This window comes from Limanda limanda, chromosome 1, assembly GCF_963576545.1.
Source record: "Limanda limanda chromosome 1, fLimLim1.1, whole genome shotgun sequence".
NCBI lineage: Eukaryota > Metazoa > Chordata > Actinopteri > Pleuronectiformes > Pleuronectidae > Limanda > Limanda limanda.
The window spans coordinates 4,627,797-4,652,940 of record NC_083636.1 but is presented as its reverse complement, the minus strand read 5'-3'; the positions used below and the strand labels follow the sequence as shown (position 1 = coordinate 4,652,940).

General features: G+C 42.4%; 1 protein-coding gene across 1 annotated transcript; it reads right to left on the bottom strand.

The window, feature by feature from the left end:
- Nucleotides 1-4,117: 4,117 nt before the first annotated feature.
- On the bottom strand, nucleotides 4,118-19,486 carry phf24 (PHD finger protein 24). Its single transcript, XM_061080391.1, has 7 exons — nucleotides 19,070-19,486; nucleotides 15,793-15,978; nucleotides 11,010-11,088; nucleotides 9,402-9,604; nucleotides 8,523-8,689; nucleotides 5,121-5,198; nucleotides 4,118-4,214 (listed from the first exon to the last, which is right to left on the bottom strand). The coding sequence occupies exons 1-7, from the start codon at nucleotides 19,484-19,486 to the stop codon at nucleotides 4,118-4,120; spliced, it is 1,227 nt and encodes a 408-aa protein (XP_060936374.1).
- Between the last annotated feature and the right edge of the window lie 5,658 nt (nucleotides 19,487-25,144).

Here is a 25,144-nt window from a genome sequence, read left to right as displayed (position 1 = left end):
TGAACTGAAGATATTGACTCTTACAAGATTTACAACTTGAAAGCCAGCTTTGATAGGAAATCTATGTAAAAGTCAAAAGGCCTGATACCTGAAAATCTCATCAGAAATGCTGTGCTGGCTCACAAACCCGCTGATGAACTCTGGGATCCGACTGATGTGCTGACATTTTACCGTGGCAGTGTTCTGGCACCGCTTCCCCAGAGCCGTGACCCTTCTGCCGCTCTTATTCACCGTTACTCCTCCCTGCTGAGTGAAGCCTTCACACCTAACAGCAGGCTGCCACCCCCCCGCTGCACCTCAGCCAGTCGCTGGGCCCTGATACACTCTCTGCAGGAGAAGACACATAACCTTTCTCCTCCTCTGGGTGATGCACATGGAGGTGACGACTCCCAAACTCTCTCCTGTTGCCTTCACACGCCTGCAGGCTCCAATCAGCGCTTAGACTCACTTAACTCTGGGGTTCATTTAATTATCCCTTCGTCAAACACTAAATTAAAACTGTTGTCCAGCACATCGACGTGTGCCATCAAGCAAAAAGAGACAGGAGCTAAAACCAAGCCTTTCAGACAGAGGCTGAGAAGATGAGCTGCAGCAATCGACATTAGAGCATGTCAAACTTTGCATTAATCATGTGACAGTGTCCGACCACACTGGCAGATTTGTTCCTTTTGTTTGAGAGGGGACAAAAAAAGATAAACATCCTCTCGTGCATGATGTCAATATTTGTTCAGTCAACCAGAGCCTGTAGGAATATTGTATTTTACTCCATCACGATGCACTGACACGGCACAAGAACACAGGAACACAGAGGCTTACAGGTGTAGGTGATGGATAACCACAGGATGGAGGGAGGCAGAGGGTTGGAGATTGTGACACGCACTTTCTAACTTCTTCTGCTTTTATCACTCATCGCAGTGTCAATTTGTACAAAAGCTGCTATAAAAAGAAACAGATGAAGAGAAACTGGAGATGCAGAGACACTTTCATGTGTTTACCTGCTTTTAAGTGCTGCAGATTTCATACCTAAAAGCCGGAGATGTCTTCAATCACACTGGCACGCCTGTTTCTCTTATTGTCTTTCAACCCTGTAACGTGTACCAGGCCTTGGTTTGAGAGGTAGAGAAGACTGACAGGGCTGAAAAACCATCTCTCTCATTAGCCCCCATTCGTCTGTGAGGCTGATTGAGAGGGAGGGAGAACCTCTGATTCCATCCAGCGCTTCAGTTTCACATTTGACTCGGTGTTTAATGTGGTAATTAGCCTGGTCGAGAACATCATCATGGATTTTTCTGTCACGAAACAATTACATAAAATCCTCGGCTAAACTCTTTCTCTCCTCCACAGTCTCATTCTTTCTGTTTAGACTCTCTCTGTCTCTCTCTCTCTCTCTCTCTCATTCTCTCTGTGTGACCTTCTGCTGCTGGACTTCTCCCCGTCCTCTCTTTGTTCTGACAGATAAATGTCCAACAAAGAGGGTTTCGCTTGTCTCTGTCGTCCCCAATTTCCCATTGTAACGCTCGAGCTTGGAGGCGAAGCACCTTTTTGTCCCAGACTTTCTGTCCCACCCCCTGGTGAGAAGGTGAGAAGGTGACCGCTTGCTAATGCAAGAGACGGTCAGATGAGAGATCGAGTGTCCACGAGGCTTCAAGAACCCAGCTTGTCTCCTCTTGATAAGACACTCAGCTCCTACCTGCTCCGTCATTACCACTTTTCACGCTCGCCGCGCTGGGATCCTCTTGACATTCGTAACGTGTATTTGAGACTGCGTGGGTGAGGCTGTCAGGGAGAGTACTTTGCACTGTGTGGAATCTATTTGTGCCGTGCTATGTTTTGGAAGTCAATGTAAAGGGCAATCAAGTCGAGGCAGCAGGCTGAAGTGAAACAGGTGTATGAAGCTTGTTTTTTAATGCGTGTCAGTGTTATTATGGTGACAAATGTGGCTGTTTTATCACTCTCACATTTCACAGTTATTCCTGAAGACAAAGCTCATTTCCAGCCGATGAGAGTTTATAAATCTTCGGCTGAAATGAAGCCTTGCACTCGCAAAAGAGAGCAAATGATCAAAATTCAGTAGGTTGGTTAAAATGCTGTCCCCAACTGACTTTATTATACTTTTAAACAAGTAATAGTCTTAAGTATATGGGCTCGATTGCAAAGATAAAGACTGAAGCTAAAGCTATACTGTTTGCATTCATATAGTATAGTTAGAAGATTTTAAAAAGGATAATTAACAGACTGCTTGTTGCATTTTGGGTTTTGTATGACTTGGAAATGATCTTTTAGAATAATAACAGGATTAAAGTTAATTTAATTTCAATATGACAATGATTAGCAACCACTTGTTGCAAAATTATGTAAGGGTTTGTTTTATTGTGTTTTTTGTGTGACTCACATTGTGTTGTTTGTTCCTTTAATCTGTTTGAACACGACTGCTGTCAAAGGTCATTTAGCAATATTTCCTCCATCCATTATTGATTTCATCTTGTCCAAATATGATTCTCTACAAATCACTGCATTGAATATAAGTTAGATTTTATATAACATGTATTTTACAGTATTGTTACATATTGTAATATACAGTAAAAAATGTAATTATGTGGTATTAGCTTTAACCTTAGCATCCATTCCAAAAAATGTTGGAATGTTAACATTTATTGTATATTTTTGATGGGGAAGACAAACAAGGACAAAAAGACACAAACCCAAGTTTGAAGAAGGAGAGTAAAATGCCATGCATTTATTTCAGCACTGTGACAAATCCCTCAGACCATCAACATTCACGTCATCGCCGTTCTTTATTCACCGGACCTGGCATCGAACCTCCTTCACATGGCATGAACACTACATGAGCTCTATTCAATAAGTTTCTAGTGACTCTAGGGGCAGTTTCATGTGCATTTAAATTGTCGTATAACTTGTAACATTATAGAATTCCCACCACGCCTTAAATACGAAGTTTAAATAGTGCGTCTGCATATTAACAAAAGACAAATGTTTGCACCGGATCTCCCGTTTTTCTTTCGGCCTTTCAATACATGATTGTGTCAGACAGAAGTCCGACTGCATCTCATTCACCACTGTGCAAATATCAACACCACAGAACAGGATAGCGGATGTTTCCACTTTGCCAAAGTTCCGCTCGGAGAGAGCAACAGGACAAAAAGTACTATAAGTATATACAGGTCATTTACTGCTCTGGTTCCCGTTCTCACATGTCAGGAGAACACAGATCCTTGGAGGAAACTGGGGGGAAACAGAGGGTACACCAGAGGATACAGGAATAAATATGTAATTTTAATGCATAATAATAATAATTCATAGCAGTTCTGATATATGTTTGCGGGTAGCTGTCATTCCTGGTTGGTACATGTGTGGATAATCGCAGCCACAGGGTGAATCTACTCGCAAATGTGAATCCATTTTTTAAAAACAGTACCAGTCGTGAATTTGCATGTGCCTCTGTGCAGCGTGATTAACAATTTTGACAGTGAATAACTCGATCCCATCACTGTGGCATGGAGTTATTATTAGGACCTGATGAGGCCCTGCGGGATTGGACACTTGAAAGAGGAACAGCCTGTCAAACGAATGTACCTGCGTGGAGAGCTTTGTTATCAGCCTGACGGCCGTGGAGTGCTGCGGTAATTGTCGATTTAAAAGAAGAGCCAACTGAGAGCTCGTCTGATTGTGTGTAGAGTGTCAGAGATATATCACTGACTAACTGACGGACTAGTCGTTTCTCTCTCTCTCTCTCTCTCTCTCGCTCTGTCTCGTGTGGGGTTTGTTTTGTTATATTTGGGAAGCCGTCAGGTTTTTGGAGTCGGAACCCGTGACAGCTGCTGTCACTCGTGTCGTCGGTGTGTGTCTGTCGGCAGCGGTGTGTGTAGTCAGTGTTTGCGGATCGAGGTGACGCAGAGGAGGAGAGGTTCTGTCGATGACTTGATGTGCTGTCTCTCTCGGTGCTTCATCCGGGTTGCGTTTCCTCGTGGGATCGTCTTCCTCCGCTCGTCTGCAGACGACAGGGGAGCAGCCTCCATCTCTCCCTCCCTCCCTCCATTTCTGCCTCTCTCCCTCCCTTCCTCTCGCTCTCTGCTCGGGTGCCGTGGAGCGTCCTGGACTATAGAGGCAGATGGATGTGCATGGCGGAGCTATTGGGGCGTGCAGCCAAAATGTAGATGCCACTCTCCTTTAGAAAGTCCGCCCAGGTCACCGGCCTGTTGGAGAGAGGTTTCATTTAGACACAAATCACTGCTTCTTTTCAATCTGTCACAAAATTAGATGTTTGGACAAAGGCAGTCGTCACTAAAACAGAGGAACTAGAGGAATTTTGATTGATTGGCGATAACTTTGTGGATAATTTGTGGATCTAGATATTTATTTTTGTAAATCCAGCATGTAAATGGGATTTATATTATGAGTGTGTGCATTTTGGTGCAGATCCAAATCAAAATATGGATCTAGTGAATTTAAATTTGGTTTAATAAGCAGACCGAGTGTCATTCTATTAAGATTATATAATCCAATTATACAGTTTTTTTCCTGGATGAACACAAATCTTTAAATCTGATCCTAATATCTTGGTCCTCGGTGTCATGATCACCACAGTAGATATGTACATGCAGCCTCTTCCATCGAACAGAACACCACAATAATCGTGCAGCAAAGAATCATTTGATAATATTAACATCAGTATCTGCGCTGCTGCAATTTGCCTAATGGCTCTTTGAAGATTCAGTTTGTTTGTCAGATCTCGGTGTGAGCGCGTTCTGCTGAGTAGCAATCCGCCCGATACGACTCTCTTGTGTAGCTCTGTGTAATTGTCGTGCCCTGCAGGGATGTTCCAGAAGTGCCGGAGCATTAGCTCTGATTATTTCAGAAATGTAATAATTGGGCAGGAAGAAGAAATCTCTTAAAAATGTCATTAAATGCCAAACAGGGATTTATCTCTGATGCCCGACGACCTTTATGAAGGGAGTTGGAGGTCACGGAAGGTTAAAGTCAACCCTGCTGCACTTGTGGGTCTGCAGGCTTTGTTCCATGTGTAAGACCTCGAGAGAATAAGAGCTTCGTCCAACTGATATTCACAGACTCACACTGAAGATAAAATAAAAAGGACAAACCTGCTGTCACCAGTCTTGCTCCTCTCGCTGCCAGAGCTGCCTGGACTGCTCTCACACATGGGGCCGACCTGACTGATACTGCACCAGCGCACAAAGAACAAAAGCAGACAGAGAAAGTGAGAGTTAGCTGGAGAGGACATTCCATCTATTTGACTTAAAACACAGTAAAATAAATAAAACCTACAGCATATACCATTGTTTTTTTGAGTTAAACATATCATTCTCTAAGAAAAGTTCCTGTAGAAGAGTAAATTACCATCATGAAACGCTACTGAATAGTGTAAATGTATGATAAATAAGTCTATAAAATCTCTAACACGCATGTACAGTTTTCACAGAAGCCACGAAATGTGTAAAATTCATAAATCTCCATCAAAACCATTTATATTCAGCAAAAAACAACAACAAAATAATAAAATAACAGCTCATTACTCCGTTAATAGCTGGTCTGTAGTGTATGAAATGTGAGAAATGCTCATAACAGCTTGTGATCTCCAGAAAAAGTCATTATATTGTCTTAAAACAGAGAAAAGCCTGATGTTTGAAGGTTGGACATAATTCATCAATGATGTCACTGGTGAATGTTTCCATCAATCAGCCAATCACCTTATCACTACACTCTCTTTCCCATCCCGTGACTCTTTGATTTCTCAAACCGAGCTTTGTTCACGTCACCCTGCAGCACTTCTGCATCAGCTGAGGTTTATTTGCTTTTTTTCCATCGGGGGGGAACGAGGCTGCGTTCAAGTCGTTTATGTGTCGGCCTGATTCATGGACTCGCAGCCTCTCGCCCGCGCCCCTTGATAAATGAGGCCTTTTAGAAAGACGCTGCTCTTCAGGAGAACGAAAGGCTTTTCTTTTGATGCGTTTAATTAAAGGCCAGCCCGAGTCTCAGTACAACAAGAGCTTATAATAACACAAAGAGCTCACATTATGCTTCCTTTCAAGGCTACGTGTGTGTAATTGCTGTATTTTTCTACAAGAAAAGTTGAAGTAGTGACGCCGCTCTCTTCTCTCTTCCTTCACATAGACACAATCTGAGTGGAGGGGCTGGTCTGAGGATTGCTTGCAGAGTGCCTGAAGGTGTTGAAGTGAGGAAAGAGACGACAAGCCGTGCAGTGCTGAGTCACACTCACCCACAAGTCATAGGAGAGCAGAGTCCCATGAGTCTGTGGGGAGTGCCGCATGTCGGACAGGTGAGAGGGATGGAATGGCACGGCACAGGAGATTGATTGGACAGCACAAGAGGTTAGAAGCACATGCGCACGCACACACATACATACAGTACACACACACCTGCACATTACAGTACAAGCCTGAGGTTCTTGTACTTGTACTGTACGTATATTTCACATTATTTGCTGCAGGGCTGTTGTACGGAATTGGACGATACGTTACATGTAGGGCTGGGCAAGTTAACTCGTTTTAATCGAGTTAACTCAAGTGATGAGTGAACTCGATTGTTTATCCGCCAATTATTTTCTTTTTTCCTGTTCTGCAGCAGTCAGCAACAGACTTACACAAAATAAAAGCCTGACTTTCACAATAAAACAATAAATAATCAAACCTGAGTTAATGCGAGATAAAATAATTAATCGCGTTAACTCATCACTTGAGTTAACTCGATTAAAACGAGTTAACTTGCCCAGCCCTAGTTACATGGTCACATTCCCTGCGGCCAAATCACAAGGTAGAGGAAGTTTACTAGAAGCATGAGTCGGCCTCAAGAGTTCCAAAGATAAACTACACTTTTATTCATGTAATGCAGAATAATTTATAGTAATACAACAGCGAGAGCATCAAACTGACAGGCAGCTACAGTAAGTGCCTGCTAACAGCTGGAGTGGCAGCACAGAACACATTACTGTAGTGCTTTTAATGTGAAGGGAGCAGTAGCAATTTATTTTTTTAAAGTTTTGCTTGTTTTGCAATGAGACTTATGATCATTTGAATATATTTGCATTTCAATCGCTCATCACATCTTTTTTTTTGCCGTTTCAGTGGTGAGACAAATTCTCTTCCAGTCCTGTTCCACGGTGCAGTGGCGTCATCGTGTATTTTCAGTATCAATCAATCAATCAATCAAGTTTTATTTGTATAGCCCACATTCACAAATAACAATTCGTCTCATGGGGCTTTAACATTGTGTGACATCCTCTGTCCTTAACCCTCAACGAGAGTAAGGAAAAACTACTAAAAACCCTTTTCACAGGTAAAAATATGTAGAAACCTCAGAGAGAGCCACATGTGAGGGATCCCTCTCTCAGGACGGACAGAAGTGCAATAGATGTCAGGTGTAAGAAAACATCATCAGGATTTTTAGCAGCATCCATTAGGCTAAACATTTTTCAATACTATGTGTCAGGCAGTCCCGCTGCAATCATCGTCAAGGACTGAGTTAAACCAAAATATTCGATTAAAATCCAGATGCCGCACAACCTTGGTAAACTTTTGTTCAGAGCTGCAGATCTCTGTCGGGTCTCGAGGTTTTCTATCTGGAGAACTGGCCGGAGGAGATGTGAAATGATGAATGCTCACGTCGGTGCAGAAACAGCTTTGGCACATAAAATCTATGCTGAAAACAGTATTCATGCAGCATTTTTTTTTAATTAGTTTTTTGTTCCCCTTGTTTGATTTGTAAACAAAAATCTTTCTTTTCATCAGCTCGGGAGCGAAACAGCGACAATGTGCTGATTGTGTAATCTGCAAACGACCTATATTTTCCTTTCAGTTCTCAAACTAACGTATGTTTGCATCGTCAAATCAAATGCGTACATTAGTAACATGACGACAACACAGAAGACACACACACAATACAGGAGTCACATGGTGCTTTTGTGAGAATGCCAACAAACAATCGCGTGAATTATTAACTTGCGTCATGAATAATTCATTTAGGTTCCTGGTTGTGTTTTGGAAATACAGAAATAGAGCTGAAAGGAAAAGCATCTGAAAATGTAATTAAACAAATCCAACGTGAAGATGCTCTTATTCTATGTCATCTGACTCTGCGTGGGTTAGTGTCACGCCAAAGTAAAAGGGCTGTACCAGTGTGTTTAATTATAAACCAGAATTATCGTCGCATTAATCTCCTGCTGCACCAATTTAGACATAATTAAATCTGCAGTATGGAAAAAAAGAAGAAGCAGCAATGTAAATTTAACACGACTCATAAGTGGCTGTGGTGTAATGAATTCAAACAGTTGCCATATCAGCATTATTGTCTATTATTATCGTCTTGTCTCAACACGTACGATGAGTAAAGCAAAGTTCTGAACCGTCTAAAAGCATCCGAACCATTTCTCGTTTAGCTAAAGTTAGCCTCGAAGATGTTTGTAACTCTTATCTCCGTCTTGACGTTGCAAACTCTAGTTCCATCCACGTGTTCGACTGGACTCTCACCTCACGTTGCACGACTGGGAGTCCTTGTTGGGATTGTTGAACCAGGACGACTGGGCCTGGCGACACTCTGCCCGTGTTATCAGGCCGTCTTTATCCAGATCCAGACCCAGGAACACAGAGCGAGCTTTGTCTCTCTCCTTGGCAGTCAACAGGCGCATCATTGAGTTCTGTTAAAAACAAAATTAAAAAGAAGTGTGTCAGATTAGGTGGCAACTCATAATAACTCCATTCCCCTGTTGACACTCTAGATTTTTTGATTTCAGGACCTGGTGAAAGGTGTTTTTCGGGGGATTTGTTATTCTCAATCACATTAACACTGTCCGATATAATCTGCAAACACTGATTTACCTTGTGTGAACCCAGAGCCACAAACAGGTCAAAATGTAGATTTAATCCCACGCCGTACACAAAGAACAATATTTAAATTGTGATATGGAGATCAAGTCATTTCATTAAACTACTCTCAACACAATCTGTCTGAGCTCCAGAATCTTCTTACTTTTAGTATCAGTAGAACTTTTGTACGTTCAAACCTCTGATCATGGAAATTGCAGATCTAATTAAAGTCATTAATTAAATAATATAAAGTAATTGATTGAGACAAACCCTATATGTGGTTTTCCGACATTTTGCAACTTCCTGTTTTGCAGAATATTCCTGGATGGACGGATAATTGTTACATGATTACTTTGAAACTGAAGAAAACGTAATTCTTAGATGTATGAACACTAGCTCACGATAGACACCAGAGAAAATGGTAACTATATAAAAAGAAAGACACTTATATCATATATATAAGCTTAGTGTCTGTGGTTCTGTCAACCAGTCAAATCCAACCATAACCTTTAGTGTGAATCCAACACTTCTGTTCTACTTCACCTCCGTGCGGAACTTCCTCAGCATCGCCAGGGACTCGAAGTAGAGGAAGTCCGACCACTCGATGTGACCCTTCTTCTCCGGATCCAGCGACACGAACTGGGCCAGCACCTCCTCCTCCTGCTCGTCCGTCAGGTCCTTCTCAAACTGCTGCTTGGACACGAAGTGGCGATACTGCAGCAGCTCGTCCGACACCAGGCACGACTCTACGGCACCGAGGAACAATTCGTCACATCAGACCCAATTAGCCGGACACCAGTCCTCCAGATATACAGTAATTAACTTATAGGAACTCATTTTCTGCAAGGGGAAGAAACCCTCCCGCTGTTCTCCCTCCATCCAGGTCCCATGAATAATACCACACAGCAGGAAGTAGGAGTTTGAGGGCGAAAAATATAATAACTTTGACTAAGCAATGCAATAAAAAAAATTCAGGGGAATAAAATAGTGAAACCCAGAAGGCTTCTCTCTCTTTGAGGCGGTTGTCTTTCTGCCCAAACTTCTCGTGTATTTAGTTTCTCCTGCTGAATGCAGGACTGAAGGTTTACTGGTTTGATCGAGCAGACAGATGTGTGCAGAGGTGGGAGAGAAAGGCATTCATGAAATATAGAATAAACATTGTAGGGTAGTAGTGCCCCCCCAACACAGCAGCTTTTTGCCTGGGGCCTCCTCACAGATAGAAAAACCCCAGATAGAAAACCACGTCTGGTGCACAAACATATTTGTCCTCCCCTCAGGTGTACAGTATCATTTTAATGTATATTCTATTATTACCTCTTTCAAGGAGGTTATGTTTTCATCAACTTTTCTTTGTCAGTTAGCAGGATTACACAAAAACTACTGGACGGATAAACACTAAAACGTATTGTTTCTCACTTTCTCTTACATTTCTCAATAATGAATAATACAGAGATCTTTATGTCTAGCTGCTAATATCTATGAACCAGGTGCAAGTTGGTGTGGCTCCAGATAAGGATTCATATAAAGAGTGGAGGAGTGACCAAATATTTCTTTCAATTATATCTGGGAAATGGATATTTTGTGTTTCACGTGAGCAGTTTGCAGAACATCTGTGTGCATGGTTTCTGATCTCAACATGCAATGTGGCGATAAAGTGGCCCATCAGCCTCTGTGGAGGAAAAACACTCTCTGTGGTCCCTTCTAGTTATTATTTGTCCTTTTCATATTGTTGCTATCTGTGTGGGTACAACTGTTGGGCGAGCAAACAAGGCTCATTTGGAACAGGGACATGTTTTATAACCACGTTTGAATACAAATAAGAACCTATGGGACAGACGTCATCATCACAGGATAACATTTGGTGCGTCAAGGGGCTTAACAGTAATCAGCAGCTTCAGTGGTTTGAGCTAAACGCTAATGTCAACATGCTTTACCGTGTTCACCAGTTTTTCCAGGTTTAGAAGGACACAAACCAAAGTACCGGGCATTAACTAATGTGACGACCTCAAGAAAGAGTTAAGGGATCAGAAAATCTATAACAACTCAGACCTGACCGGACATAGAATCAAGATATTTCCACCTGACCACATCTACGTCACCCCCTAGTTTCCAGAGTGTTTAAAATAAACGAAGCATCCACCCTGGACTCACCCGGGATGATCTTGCACTGCTTGAACGTCTCCATGAGGCTGTACATCTCTTCCTCTGTCAGGAGCAGATTCAGATTATCCTGCAGGAAGAGATGAGGAGAGAGAGAGAGAAGGAGACAAACAAAATGATGTTCTCTCTGATTCTTTTTATTGTCAAGAGGAGCATTACTTGATGTTTAATAAGAGCGTGTTCTCTAATTATATGGAGTCATCCCCAGTTCGACCTCCTGCAATTAGCCGCAGGCGCACAAGGTTTTGAAATGAAGATCTATTTCATCAACTGCGCCGTTTCCTAGGTGATTCTCTCGCGAGGTGCTCTTCTATCTCAGAGCCGCTTCATTACTGAATCGTTAGTGAAAGAAAGCCAGGAACAAAAATGACATTTCTTTATATTTTCATGTGATGAAAATTCAATTAAATGAATGTATTTGCTTATTTAAAATCCACAAAAAACATATTTCACTTGGCTATTAAAATGTTATGCAGCTGAAAATGTATAAAATTGAAATCACAGATCCATCCGTGTATCACAAACATTTCTTGTTTGTAGAATTCCGCAGGCAAGGAAACTCACAGGAGACGCAGATATGAATATTTATATCGGTAAATTATTTGCGTATCATTTACCAGATAAGTGGAAAGATGAAACTTTAATAGTCCCGTCTGGGATTATTGAAGGAAGTCAATTTCAGTTTGTTTACTTCCCCCTTTGTCCCAGTTACCATGTGTCAGGGCTTTGTGAAAGACACACTATGAAATATAAATGGAAACGCACAAACCGCCCACCCGTCAAAAACAAACACACAAACAAACTAAACTCCCTCAAGCTCAGCGAACACACAAACCTGTGGCTTTGCTTCCTCGCTGCCTGAGGCACAGATCAGGACTGTGATGATCCAAGTCTGTTTATTATCTTGCAGGCAGTGCAGGTTAACTTCAAAGTCTCATATTTTATCTGAAATCGTACTATGCACGAGTATATGAGTGGTTTAAAGTACACACAATCATCTAAATGTGGTTTTACTTCTTCTTTCTCACGGGACAGGTCATCAAGTAAAGGACGGGAAAACAGAGAATTACGGGAAGTAAAGTAGGACGTGCATAAGGAAGGATGTTTCAAAATAAAACAGGAAATAATTAATTCAATTTGCAGAAAGTCCACGAATAATAATACATGTCCCCAAAAAAGAACCAACACAAATAGAACATTTAAACACAGGGGTTTATATCAGAAGCCAAGAACAATGAGTGAAATACATCCGGTTTGTATAAAACAAATTCTTCCAATATGTGCAATAAAATCTGTCTTTCCATATTTTACTCATCTATTTTTCCAGTGCATTGTCATTTAGTTGCATGAACACAAAACACTTTATATTACATATGTGATCTGGATACAATATTATATTATTGTATTGTCCTCGCTCCGTGAATAAATTGCGACTAAAACCGGAGTTAAAAGATTTTTCCTCACTTCCACAGAGGCTCTGATGTATTATTCATAAATGACAGCGTCTTCCACTTAACTGTCACACAGCATCATGAAAAACAAAAGTATTAAGTGAGGGAACATCATGATTTTCCTCAGTTCACTCAGTCTGTGATAGAGCAGCAGATGCGGCTCAGGATGAATCACATTGTCTTCAGCTGCCAGTGAAACGAAATGTTTTTTCTATTGATAACATTCAGATTACTTATGTTCGCCACCCTGCAATAACAAGAATATATAAATGTCCTCCGCCAAGTGGGTGGTAAGAAAATCGCAGGGTGCTAAACATAATCTGTTGCATCTCCCTGTTCTCATCATTTACATGTATTACTGTTCCCAACGAGCGGCATCTTAACAAGAAGCCAATTAGACTAAAACAATCCCCACACAAAGCTTCTATTTGGCTGTGATGTGAGATGTGAATCAACATCCAGAGCAAAAAAAAACAGATCAAGCTGTCAACTCGTCTGTGCATCTCTCATCTGCAACCCCCCCGACACAATAAACCTGGCCATCTGCTGCCGGTTGCTGTAATGCAATGATATTCTAAAATCTAAAAAAAAAAACATTCTTCATCCATCTTTATTCTCAGAGTGGCTTTAAAAGTGATTAAAAGAGTTTATGCAACATCTTCTGACAGCATCTGGGAAATAAGCTCTGAAGACAGAAACGGCCCCCGAGGGGGAAGAAGGTATAAAAAGAACAACTTTCTAATTTTATTCCGGCAGGTTTTATAGAGAAGTTGAAAGCAGAAAAGTGACAGCTTTGGTTTTGTGTTCTAACGGTTCTGATGAGGCTCAGAGTCACAGCAGGAAGCTATAGAAACATGTTCTCATTGATTGTAAAGCTGCACGGATCGATACTTAGGAATCAGATAAACGCACAGAGGTGACATATAATCTGTGGGCCGTCATAAACTACGATGATCATGACTTTCCCTCTCACGTCTGCAGAATTTTCATTCACTGTCACTTTTTATCTCACAGCAGAAACTGATGTTTTCAGCGAGAAGCTTCTCTGAAACATCTTGCAGCTTAAGAGTCAGATTATTTTCCCCCAAGGAGCCGTAAATGGAAATGGATATATTTTGAGCTTCAGAAGTCAAAATTAATGCTTATCTTTCACAATGTCATTTACACATCAAGAAATGCTCCCCCTCAACTTTGCTGCGAGCGCCTCAGCCCCCCCGGGGACCGTGACGAGCGTCGGAAAGACGTCAGCGCCACGAGGAAGGGTCACTCATGTACTCATGAAGTTGTCCTCGCTCTGATTGGCTGCCACTGAGCAGCAGTCTGCTTTGATGGTTGACTGTTAATCCACTTCTCAAGGAACCGAGTCTGCAGCAGTCGTCTGCAGCGCCGATGTGAAGTCGAACGTTAGATGTGACAGAGGGAAGCAAGAGGACTGTAGTCTGGATTTCAAATGTCTACATTTCACACATTGCAGGATTGCACAGACTGAAATAAAGGTGCAAACGTTTCAGTGCATGTTGGACTTTCCTCTGAGCAGAATGAGGTGAGCAGCTACTGGTTCACATGTGTATATACAGGCTCCTCAGCTCATCAGTCATCAGGAGCTTGATGAAACATACGTGAACTCAATCAACCAAAGGTCACATCATTACAAACTCAACAGCAAACACATGGAGATCGGGCGACCTGGTGCAGAGAGATAATGTAAACCCGTCACCGAGAGATTAAAACCTTCATTTAAGCCACTGGGATGCATGTTTTTTAGGTAAAAGATTTATCTACACTCACATCCGAGTAAGAATTTTGATATATATCTTTTTAAAAACCCCCACCTCCAGGTGATTGCAGGGGCTGAATCATCAGGGCAGCAGAGGCATTTAAAAGCAAAGAGAGGGATGGGAATTCTTTGCAGGTTAAATAGACTGCCAGAGTGGGGGGGTGTGTGTATTATAGAGGATTGTGGAGATTGAGGCAGGTCACATGATTAGAGCAGAGCAGCTTGAGGTGAGTGCATCGCTCAGTTTGTCTCCTCGTGTCTGTGCTGCAAAGCTCAGACTGAAAAAAGCTCTGTAACCCAAAAAGCAAAGAGTCTAACACGGAGAAGTGATCACACGCAGCTCCAGTAATGTTCTCTACCTTCTTGCATGCATCACGTGTTACCTCCAGTATGAAGGACAGCAGCATTGTAACATGTGGCTGACGAGCACCCACAGAACGTCTGGTTTCTGGAGCTGCGAGGTCGAGAAACTCACAATTTGAATAAAACATTTTCTCTCCTTTTGTCTCCCTTCAGTGAATTGTCTCCGCCCACGTTCCACTCGCACACGAGGAGCCAGCCAGAGAAAGAAGACCTTTCAGTGTCCTTTCACAGACTGTGTGAAAACATCTCCCTCTGAGAGCCACGTTTGGCAACTGATTGAGCTTCTCAGGGCTGGACGGAAAGAAAGAAAAGCCACTTCTCCGCTCGTGAGGGTCCTCCAGGAAAAGAAAACAAAAGCTTACGCTAGAATTAAAACAAACTGCAGTTTCCCTCTCCCATCATCGGTCTTGAATACCTGATGAGAAGCTGATTTTTGTCTCTCAGCTCTTTACAAACACTGAAGGCTGAGAAAATGGGTTTGAATTCTAGCAAAAGCTGTTTCACAATTATAAAATGTGAACTAATGACGACAGAAAGCCAAAACCAAAAGGTTGCTGGCCTTGTTTCAGGCTTAAAATCAACAGATCAGCTAATGGTACACACAAGGTGCACGAAAACCTTTTGTTGAATTGCTAGGCAACAGTGGAGTGGCAAGGTCGGGACCGGCTGATTGAAGTCCTCTGTATACAAGTACCTCCATAGAACTTCTACCTGTGCTCTTCCTGCTTGGACAAGTAGAAATGTCTCGTGTGCAGAAACGCTACTGGTTGCACGCCAGTCTTTACTTTACTAAAGATGTTTCTTTTTCTGGAAGAAGAAACACGTCTCTGAGTCATTTCTGAAGATGTGAAATCGCAGCTTGGCTGAGGTTGATTCAGAGTTGATTCAGCAAAAAGATTTGGCCCCAAGCCTTCGCTCCCTCAGGAGTTTTAAACCCAGGCACAAATGTTCCCGGCGAGGAAATCATCTTGTTGTAATGAATAAGAAACTAAATGGTGACAAATATATATCACTGATGTCTTGGCTAAAAATCGCATTTTAAAATAATCATTGATGAATCCCGGGGCCCGGTGGAACAAATGTTAAAAACTGAAGCCTTGCATGGTGTGTTTGTGTGTGTGTGTGTGTGTGTGTGTGTGTGTGTGTGTGCAGGAACTGTGTGTTGTCTCCTGTGCAGACTTACACAATAGTAGCAGCTCCAGCCGGTGACTGTGTGGGCTGCATCTCTCATCTCCTGCAGGGCCTCGGTGCGCAGGTAGCCCAGCTCCCTCAGGCAGCCGTCATGGAACATGCGTGTGCAGACCCTGCAGGGGTACAGGTCGTCGGCCGTCCACACCTCGCACACGTCACACATCTCGTCTCTCGGCGGCTGGGGGAGAGAAACAGGACTATTTTTAAACCGCATTAATAACACAATGAAGACTGCAACGTGAAGATGGAACTCTGGGGTCTGGATGTCAGTGTTTGTCTTGTATTTCTGCGCCTCAGCACAAAGTCGGAGTTACAGATGACAGCTTGTCAAAAGTCCTCCAGTTGCGTCTCACCTCCTGTGACCCGATGACTCAGTTCACATCAACATGCATCCTGCGTATCGAAGCTCCAGTGAAAATCACTCTCCGAGCTTTCAGCCGGGGCTAGAACTCATCCCTCAACTTTGAAGAAGCAGTTCTTCATCCCAAGAAAAAACATCTGCAGTGAACCCGACAGGCTCCATTTCTGACTGTATCACACAGTAATGAAAATGTTTGGGATTTAATAAACAGCACGCTGACTTTTTCTCTGGTCTTTGACTCAGTGGAGGGCAGAGAAAATCGGTTCAGTTCTTGGACCGAAGGAAAAGGGCAAAGGGTCAATTAAAGCCAGAGATCTTGTCCTGACATTTCAATGACATTTTGGCCTCGTTAGGAGGAATAAAGATCTCACAACCTTTGAAAGATGAAACTCTAAATAGTGAGACAACTTTTTTTTTTTTGCATCCAGCCCACTCATTTACGAACTAGGGGAGATTCTTTAAACAGATTCAAATATAAGATAAGAAATTGATTGCACAGAAGTCATGTTACTGAAGGCAGTTGTCTGATTATGGATTTAAAACTTGGGCTGTTCAAAAGCAAAGCTGTATGCAAGATGTAGAAAATATCATGAATATTCAAATCCGTGTTAGAACCCAGACATACAATCTGCAAAAAAACAAACCTGATTGAAGTAAATCAAACTCAGACGTCACATATCTGAACCATATAGATTCAGGAAATCAGTGTCAATACCAATTCCACATTTGATGAGAAGATCATAGATGGAGAAAAACAGAAAGTTCCATTTCCCCTGAAAGAAGGAAAGGAAAACCAATTCTAACCAGTTCACAGCAAAAGTAAACCCACTCAACAAAAGCATGAGCCCCCGACAAATCCCATAATATTGCTTTGCTCATTGGGGGCAAGCCCGGCCGTGGATGAGACATCTTGCTGTTGATATCTTCTTTTGAAAACTCTGATGTTACATATCTATAAATAGGGTTGCAAAGGGGCGGAAAATTTCCGGTAAATTTACTAGGCAGCTAAGTTTCGATGACATTACTGGGGAAAATATATTAGCATGCTGATTGAGGATTGTTCATCTGTTCATCTAGCCTATTTCCATTCATTTATCCATCAATTGTGAAATATTTTTACAGACTATTCCAATTGTTTGGCTAACTATTTATATCTCTGGCATTGCATTAGTATTTTTTTACAAACTTTTTTCTCATCTTATTCTACAGAACAATGCCACGTGCACTATTAGTCCAGGCAAAGTAACCCATTTTGGAGCCAAAAATAGAAGTAATTGTAAAATAATTTTTTTCAGCATAGATTATTTCAATGAGGTGTCCAGAACAACATACTAAAAGTCCTAAGAAATCCTAGTTGAGGAAATATGTTTAATTCTCATCAATATGTGCCAATAAGGCCCGGCAACAATACACCACAAAAAGGCTATTTTTTTCGTTTACTCCAATCAAAATGAAACTTTACACAATGAAAGTTACCATGAAACGTAACATTTTTTGTATTACAAGTTTCTTTGAAAATTAATTTTAATATGCAAGTGAGCTATACACTCATCGAATATGCCCAAAATACACCCAGCTCATGTGCTCGTCAAATTCATTTCAAAAGAAACTAGTAATACAAAAAAAGTTACTTTTCATAAATACTTTTACTATGTCAAGTTTTATTGTGGTAGGAGTAAAGGAAAAAATTAAGCCTATTTGGGTGTATTTGGGCCATAGTCCATTAGTGTATAGCTCATTTGCATATTCAAATTCATTTTCAAAGAAACTTGTAATACAAAAAATTTTACGTTTCATGGTTACTTTCATTGTGTAAAGTTTTATTTTGATAGGAGTAAACGAAAAAAATAGACCTTTTGGGGTGTATTGTTGCCGGGCCTTATTGGCACACATCGATGAGAATTAAACATATTTCCTCAACTAGGATTTCTTAGGATTTTTGGTATGTTGTTCTGGACACCTCATAGAAATGATCTATGCTGAAAAAAATTATTTTACAAATAGTTGGTCGGAAAACGCTACTTTGCCTGGACTATATCTCATGTGTGGAGACATTTCACCCCATCCAATGTAGAAGGAAAGGCTGTGTACATTTGCAAATACTGTGCAAAGACCTATGTTAAGAATGACACAACGATGCAGAAGCATATAGTCAAGTGCCCAAAGTTTCCTCAGGGCTCAAATCAGCCTATGACACAACAAAATGTTTATATTTATGTCTGTATATGACAAGGTAAATACAGTTAGTATAAATTACCCACAACATTTCCAGTTTATTCCCGTTAATTCCCATACATCACCCGTTAATTCCCATGGAAAGTTTCCAACTTTTAATATTCCCAGAATTTTGCAACCCTATCTATAAATATTTGCAAGGTAGACACATATATCTGCACCTTTTGTTAAAGTGCCGAGTCGGCAGTATACCAGCACGCTGCCACGCAATGTTTACTCTTTGCAACATATGAATCCTGATGGGTGTCGACGCCCCTGGTGACCTCCACCGGGAGAGGGTCGTCGCTCTGAGGCAGCCGGAGCCGCCCCCCCCCCCCCCACCACCACCAGGTGCTCGCTGTGAAGAGCCCTCCCTGCATAACAACAACACATCTCTCTCCCTGTGGTGTGGAAAACAGCTTCCAACTCCGACTTTCTCACCTTCCACAAGGGTGTTGAGATAAAAACCCGACTGGGCCTCTGCAGCTCGCACAAATTGCTTCATCCTGATGCTTTACCTCCAGGGAGGAGAGAGATAATGCTCTGCTGTTGCCACGGAGATCGGGCTGACATCTCGTTAATCCCAGGACTCGAGGATTTGAAGTGTGTTGTGAAGCTAAAATGTGTTTTCATACGGTATCTTTGCTGATTCACGTGGCGTTTACTAAGCTCTATTTGGGACGTGATGTAATACCTGCTCCTTCTTATCCAGCTCCACCTCCACCGGCTGGTCGTCGTCCGCTTCCCGTTTGGGCCGCACGAACGCCGGCGGTGTGAGCTGATGGGTCTTGTCGAGATCCTCGGGCTCCACCCCCTTCCCGTCCCGTAGCCGTGACCACGCCTCGTTGTTGGCCTTGCACTCGTCCCTGGAGGCGGCGGCGGCGGCCTGCTGGGAGGTCGAGGGGGCGGCGCCGCTGTCCGTGTCCTCCTTCTCCGCCTCCTCGCCGTTCTTCCCCTCAGGGTTGGCCGACCCGTCCTCTTCCTCCACGTCTCCGTCCCCCTGTTTGCCTGTGGGGGGCCGGTCCTTGACGCCGGCTTGGAAGGCGAAGACGACGGCGTTGCATTTCTGCACCTTCTCCACCTGCTGCTTCTTTGACATGAGCACTCCCATGGCTGCAGACAGAGGCGAGAAAACAAGGAAGCGTTACACTAGTACATTTATTTACATTTACATTTATGCATGACATGGGAAATCAATTCATTATCTACACCAGGTGTTTTGGCCTGGTGGTCTGCGACGGCATTGCAGGGGGTCCGCGAAATTCGCTTTGATATTTCAACACATTTCCAGATTACTCTTGAATATCGTGAAAAATCTCTAAAATAAGAAAAATATGTCTAAAATAATATAAAGGTGATGAGGGGAACCTTGAAACCGGCTAGGGGCTAGAAACTGCCAGTAGTATTCCCCTGTGCATGCGTGTTAAAGGTAGATGTAGAAGAGCGGTTCAGTTAGGTAGAAAAACTACTAATTACTAATTACTAATTACTAACTACAAATTAAACATTCTCTCAACATGTCAGCTACATGTCTGTTCATTCAAGTCATGAACGTTATTTATTGATGTACATATGGTTCTGAGATGCAGTACAACTAAAAACTGCATTTTAATTTTGTTTTCAATTCTTAAGCACTGAAAACCAATCATTTTTGTTGTTTTTTTTACACAGATTTTTCTAGATTTGTTTGAGGTTTTTAAATAAAACCAACATGGAAAACTAAATGTTAAAACGTCCTTCTATCCACATGCACGCACACACAAACACACACGTAGGCACATCAGTGGGCCGCGGATTATTTTCTAGTCAGACACCAGTTGAAGACCCCTGATTTACACCACTAATCCTATAAGGGTCGCACTGGGCTGGAGCCAATCCTAGTTGACATTGGGGGGTTTCCAGTCCATTCACACCCACCTACTGACAATTTAAAGCCAATTTGAGTGGAATCAAACCCACGGCTGCTACAGGTGCCTCCAGATATTTGGCACTAGCTCTGCTGGTGGAGCTATTCGGTGCGTTTAATGCTGTTATTGGTGTAAGTCAAGTAGAAAACCTGTTGGTTTGAAGAAGGCAGAGCTTAGTAAGAATAAGAAAAACACTGAGAAAGTAAAACCTCATGTGAAAAAGACAAGATGACACTTTGCTGAAGCTTAAGAAACCAACCGAAAGCAACTTCTTTCAAAAAGGAAACTATAACCGTGACACAGACTTCACCGCCCCCCCCTCCTACTGCCTGTCAATCATGTGCAGCTCATGGATACTTGAAATAGGAGCTGATAGTCATGATGAGTATGATTTTTTTTTTAATAGAATACAACCAGGAAACTGTGAGAACTTTCCCGCAGTCAAACACACTGACGAGTTCATCACCCTATGAAAATATTTACTCTGCTCGCACGTCAGAATCTTCTCTGTTCGCCGGCGTCCTTATGTTCGCCGAGCTCCGTCTGTCTAGAGCTCCCACATCTCAGCGGCAACGTCCCTGAACTCGACGCCTTGTTACAGTGAACTCTTCCCATCTGCTGCCCCGCCCACATTCCTCTGACTCACGTCTCGTCGTGCAGCCGGCTCGAGAATGTGAATATTTCAGGTGCAAATTAAAGAAAGAAGGTTCCACAAGTCACAAAACACTGAGAAAGATCATCTCAAACCTTTTGAGGAGTTAGTCATTATTTTAATTCGCATTATACCTGCGAAGTTTCCACATTGTTTTCCTTTTTTTGTCATCGTGCATAACAGATACTTTACATATCGACGCAGAAATCTATACTTTGCTCGATTGTGTCTGTGGCTCTGCACAGCTCAGATACCGTTAACCGCCAAATGAACATTGTTTGATTTGTTGAGATTTGGAAAAAGAATCTCCGTCATCGCGACATGGGGATAAAGGATTTAAAATAAACACGTCAACGTAGCTAACAGACTCCGACCAGTTCAAATTACTGCACGAGCCTGTAACTAATATCCGCTACAGGGCAGTAATCCAATAAATGCTTATAAAAATAAAGGGCTTGTTCATGTAAAACACATGTTTGCTTACTCATCCTAATGGTTTATAACCAAGCAGATGTTACTGAGGTTTATTTGTTCAGATTTTGAAATATCAGAGTCTATCCATCATTACCTATAACATTCAGTTTGAGAGGGTCACATGGGAGCTGGCGCCAATAACCAGAGACTATCAACCATCACAGTCGATTACAGGAATCCAATCATCCTAAACTGAATCTGCAGGAAACCCTCTGCTGACATGAGGAAAAACATCGAGCTCTACTCAGAAGGATCCTCGTCCAGCTGGGATTCAAACCGGGAACCTTTTCTCGAAGGTGAAGGACAAACAGCGACGATTCTGTTTCTTTTAAAACCTCAAACTACCACAATGAGCGTCCACACATTTCTGATGCAGTAACAGCAAAGCGCAAAACTCCATGATTATGATTCAGTGTCATGCAATTTAGATTTTTATGCTGTGAGAGGTTTTCTCCTAAATTGGTCAGGGACCCGTGCTGGTGCTGGTGTGACCTTCCACCTAAAGGTCACGCTCCTCAACCTGCAAGGCCGGCAGGAAACATCAGGAGCTTTATGTTTGCTAAATTAACGTCTGTTATTATTTCAGCAGGTCAGATGCTCGGAGCGCAGGTGAGACGTGTGCTTCTTTGTAATGGCCCCAAATTGGAATTCATACACAGAATCAATCAGCACAACTTGCTGAGGTCATGGAAATCTGTGTGTTCATAAAATGAAATGACTTGAGCCCTGATGAGGTAAGATCAACTTTCAACTGATCCCAGAAGAGAAAATTCCCTTTTAATTGCTTTTTTGACAACATTTGATCTCATTATATTATTGTTTGCGATCGGTTATTGTTTGATTATGGCAATAAATATGATAAATAGGACAAAATTGTAACTTAGGATGTTGTTTCACACTTAACAAGGTTCAGAACTTCTGCATTTTGAAGGGATCGCAACTCCTAAACACCTCATGTGAAATCCCACCTTGTTTAATGCACTCCATCGTGCAGCAAAAAGCCAGAAACTGACTTAGTTCCCGTTTCCACTTCAGTGAGATACAACCCTGAACTCCATAATGGGGGGGGGGGGGAGGTAAAAAGGCGCCGGCGTGGATTCAAGTTGATTACGTGCTACTTATGGGACATGTGTCTTTGCTCCGAAATGCAATCCCGTCCATCCCCGCCCAGCGTAAGTGCCTGCGTGAAATTCAATCGCGTTTATGTCACGTGAGATGGGAGTCATTCGCTCGCCCCTCCTCCCGGGCTCTCTCTCTCTCTCTCTCTAATAGCCCACCAGGCCCTTCTGTTCCCGGGCTGCTGGCGGAATCATGCTTCATAGACTGCAGACGATACCACATTCATTTGCATCACGCGTGGTTCAACACGGGCCGTGCTCCGTCTGGTCTCAAGCATTTAAACCCTCCGAGGAAGAAAAGAGAAAACACTCACACGTCCCCTAAATTCACACAAAACGACATTTAAATCTCTCTTTGTCGAAGTTTTAGGAGGAAGAGGAGGAAAAGCAAAGTGATACTTTATTGATTACGGCACTGAATATCTATTTTACCCTGAGTGAGGTCAAAGGTCAAATCGGATGAAGCATAGGACTCCTGCTTTGTGAATTGTTCCCTCTTGAAATGGTCAAGGTTGTTGTTGATGCACTGTTTTATAACAAAGGACAAAACAGGAATGGAAATGACGCTCGGTCAAAAAACTCAAATGAATAGCAGATGGTGGTGAAACGCTCTGGGAGATAAAACCCAACAATTAGTATATATCTCAACGAGCAATATAACAACAGTTCAGTTTATATGTGTGTATTGATGTGATGGTTATACATCGTGCAGATATCATAATGCACCATTGGCTCTGATGTTCAGCTGCAGATCTGTGAAATGTTTTTTCCGTTCATCAAAGATATAATAATTTGACATTTATCATGATAATTATCAATAAAGACTGATATAACATTTACGGCCTTGTTAGAAAAACAGGACAGGAACTTGAAGAGGCATTAAACGAACCAGCGGCCGAGCTTTGCTCTGTGGAAGTGACTGAGCATCTTCTTCAAGGGGAAACACTTCATTTGTAAAGGTCAGTCTCTGGAGGAGCGGCGTCCTCCTGCCTCCTGATGAATGACAGCAACACGCTGAGAATATCCAATGATTAGAAAGCTGGTATGCAGACTCATCCAGGACGCTGGTCGAGTGTTATCCAAACTGCTGGAATGACAATTACCTCAGTGGCTGGTCTGTTAGTTTAATGCAGGAATAACAGAGAGTATTGAACTGGGTCTCAAACCTTTACCTACGTCTACAAACTAATTCCAAGCTCAGGTCATTTTAATATTTGCCTTAAAAAAGTCGTTCGGCAGGTTTCAAATCAAATGTAACGCAGATTTCTGGAGAATCTTCCAGAAAACCAGCGAAATAACATGAAATGCCTGTTTCCAGGACTTGGTTCATGAGGATAAACAGGTGGTGGCGCTAATCCTTCAATCTGCTGCAGACGGAGAGGATGCGAGAGGGAGAAGAGGGAATTAAACGAGTGCCAGTCAAACCTCAAACTGTGGAAACGAACAATATAACGGAATAACACGGCTGCGTTAATGTCCGTCTGGTGTTTTGATCTGAGGAAGGATACGTCCATCTGCTGCTGTGTCTCGTCTCTTCACTGGATCTCTTCACATATACGAACATTAGGCTCATGAACCTTGTGTGTTCCAGGGAAATAACGAGTAATAATTCCACAATACAGGTTATAATCTGCAAAGTATTGTAAGGAAGTAGTTAAAGCACAGTGTAAATATTGCCTTTGGGTACTTGCAGAGTTCCGTGTTTTTCTTTAACTTGACAGTTTGAAGCTTTGACAGGACTGAGACAGGTTTCTGAGGGCAGAGGGACAAACAAGTGATGAGCAGGGCGGGTTCGGTTGTTTTAAGATGCAGGAAGCAGGTCGTCCTCTGAGCCGCGATGACGACTCTCTGCAGAGCCTCACGTCAGCTCCAATACAAACTGATGCTGCACATTTCAAACAGGTGCATCAGGACACTGCAGAACGACACTCGCAGCTGTTGGTGGTTAAGTCTGTTTCAAAGCTTTTTCTGTTTCCATTCTGGTTTGTCCAAGCGTAAAAATCTAAAAAGTGCATATTGACTCGTGGATGGAAATACGCCGAGTCAATAGTAGTAAAACCAGAGCTGTTGTGCATCTCCTGTCCTCCCGTACCCGTTCGATTTAGAGTATATCCCTCACTTCAAAAACCTAAATCACTAGCTCTTACACTCTGAGCCCCCCGGTGGGTTGCAGGATACATCTGAACATGTCCCATAATAACAAGATAAGCAGGGAACGGAAAAGAGAGAGTCTGGGACAGAAGATATATTTATTGCTCCTGTCTTTTTCTTCAGGCTGTGATTTTTCTTGTGAGATACTTTCGAGGAAGTACAGAAAAACTAGCACATGAATCAATTGAAGGTAACAACACGATTGTCCCTGATTGGCTGTATGAACCAGAACGCAGCCGATACACCTGATGTGGAAAGTTAGCCTCACTTTACGCATGCATATGCAAACTACCTTGCTTGTTCAGCAGATCTTTAGAATGAATTGTCAACCATTCCTATACATGTCCTGGGAGAGATGGTCCCGTCTCCACACTTTTTTTGCAAACTGTGCAGTTTCGAGGAAAGCCTGTGATTTAGAGTCATATTGTGGAGCCATATATTCAGATAAATCCCCAGGATGGAAATAA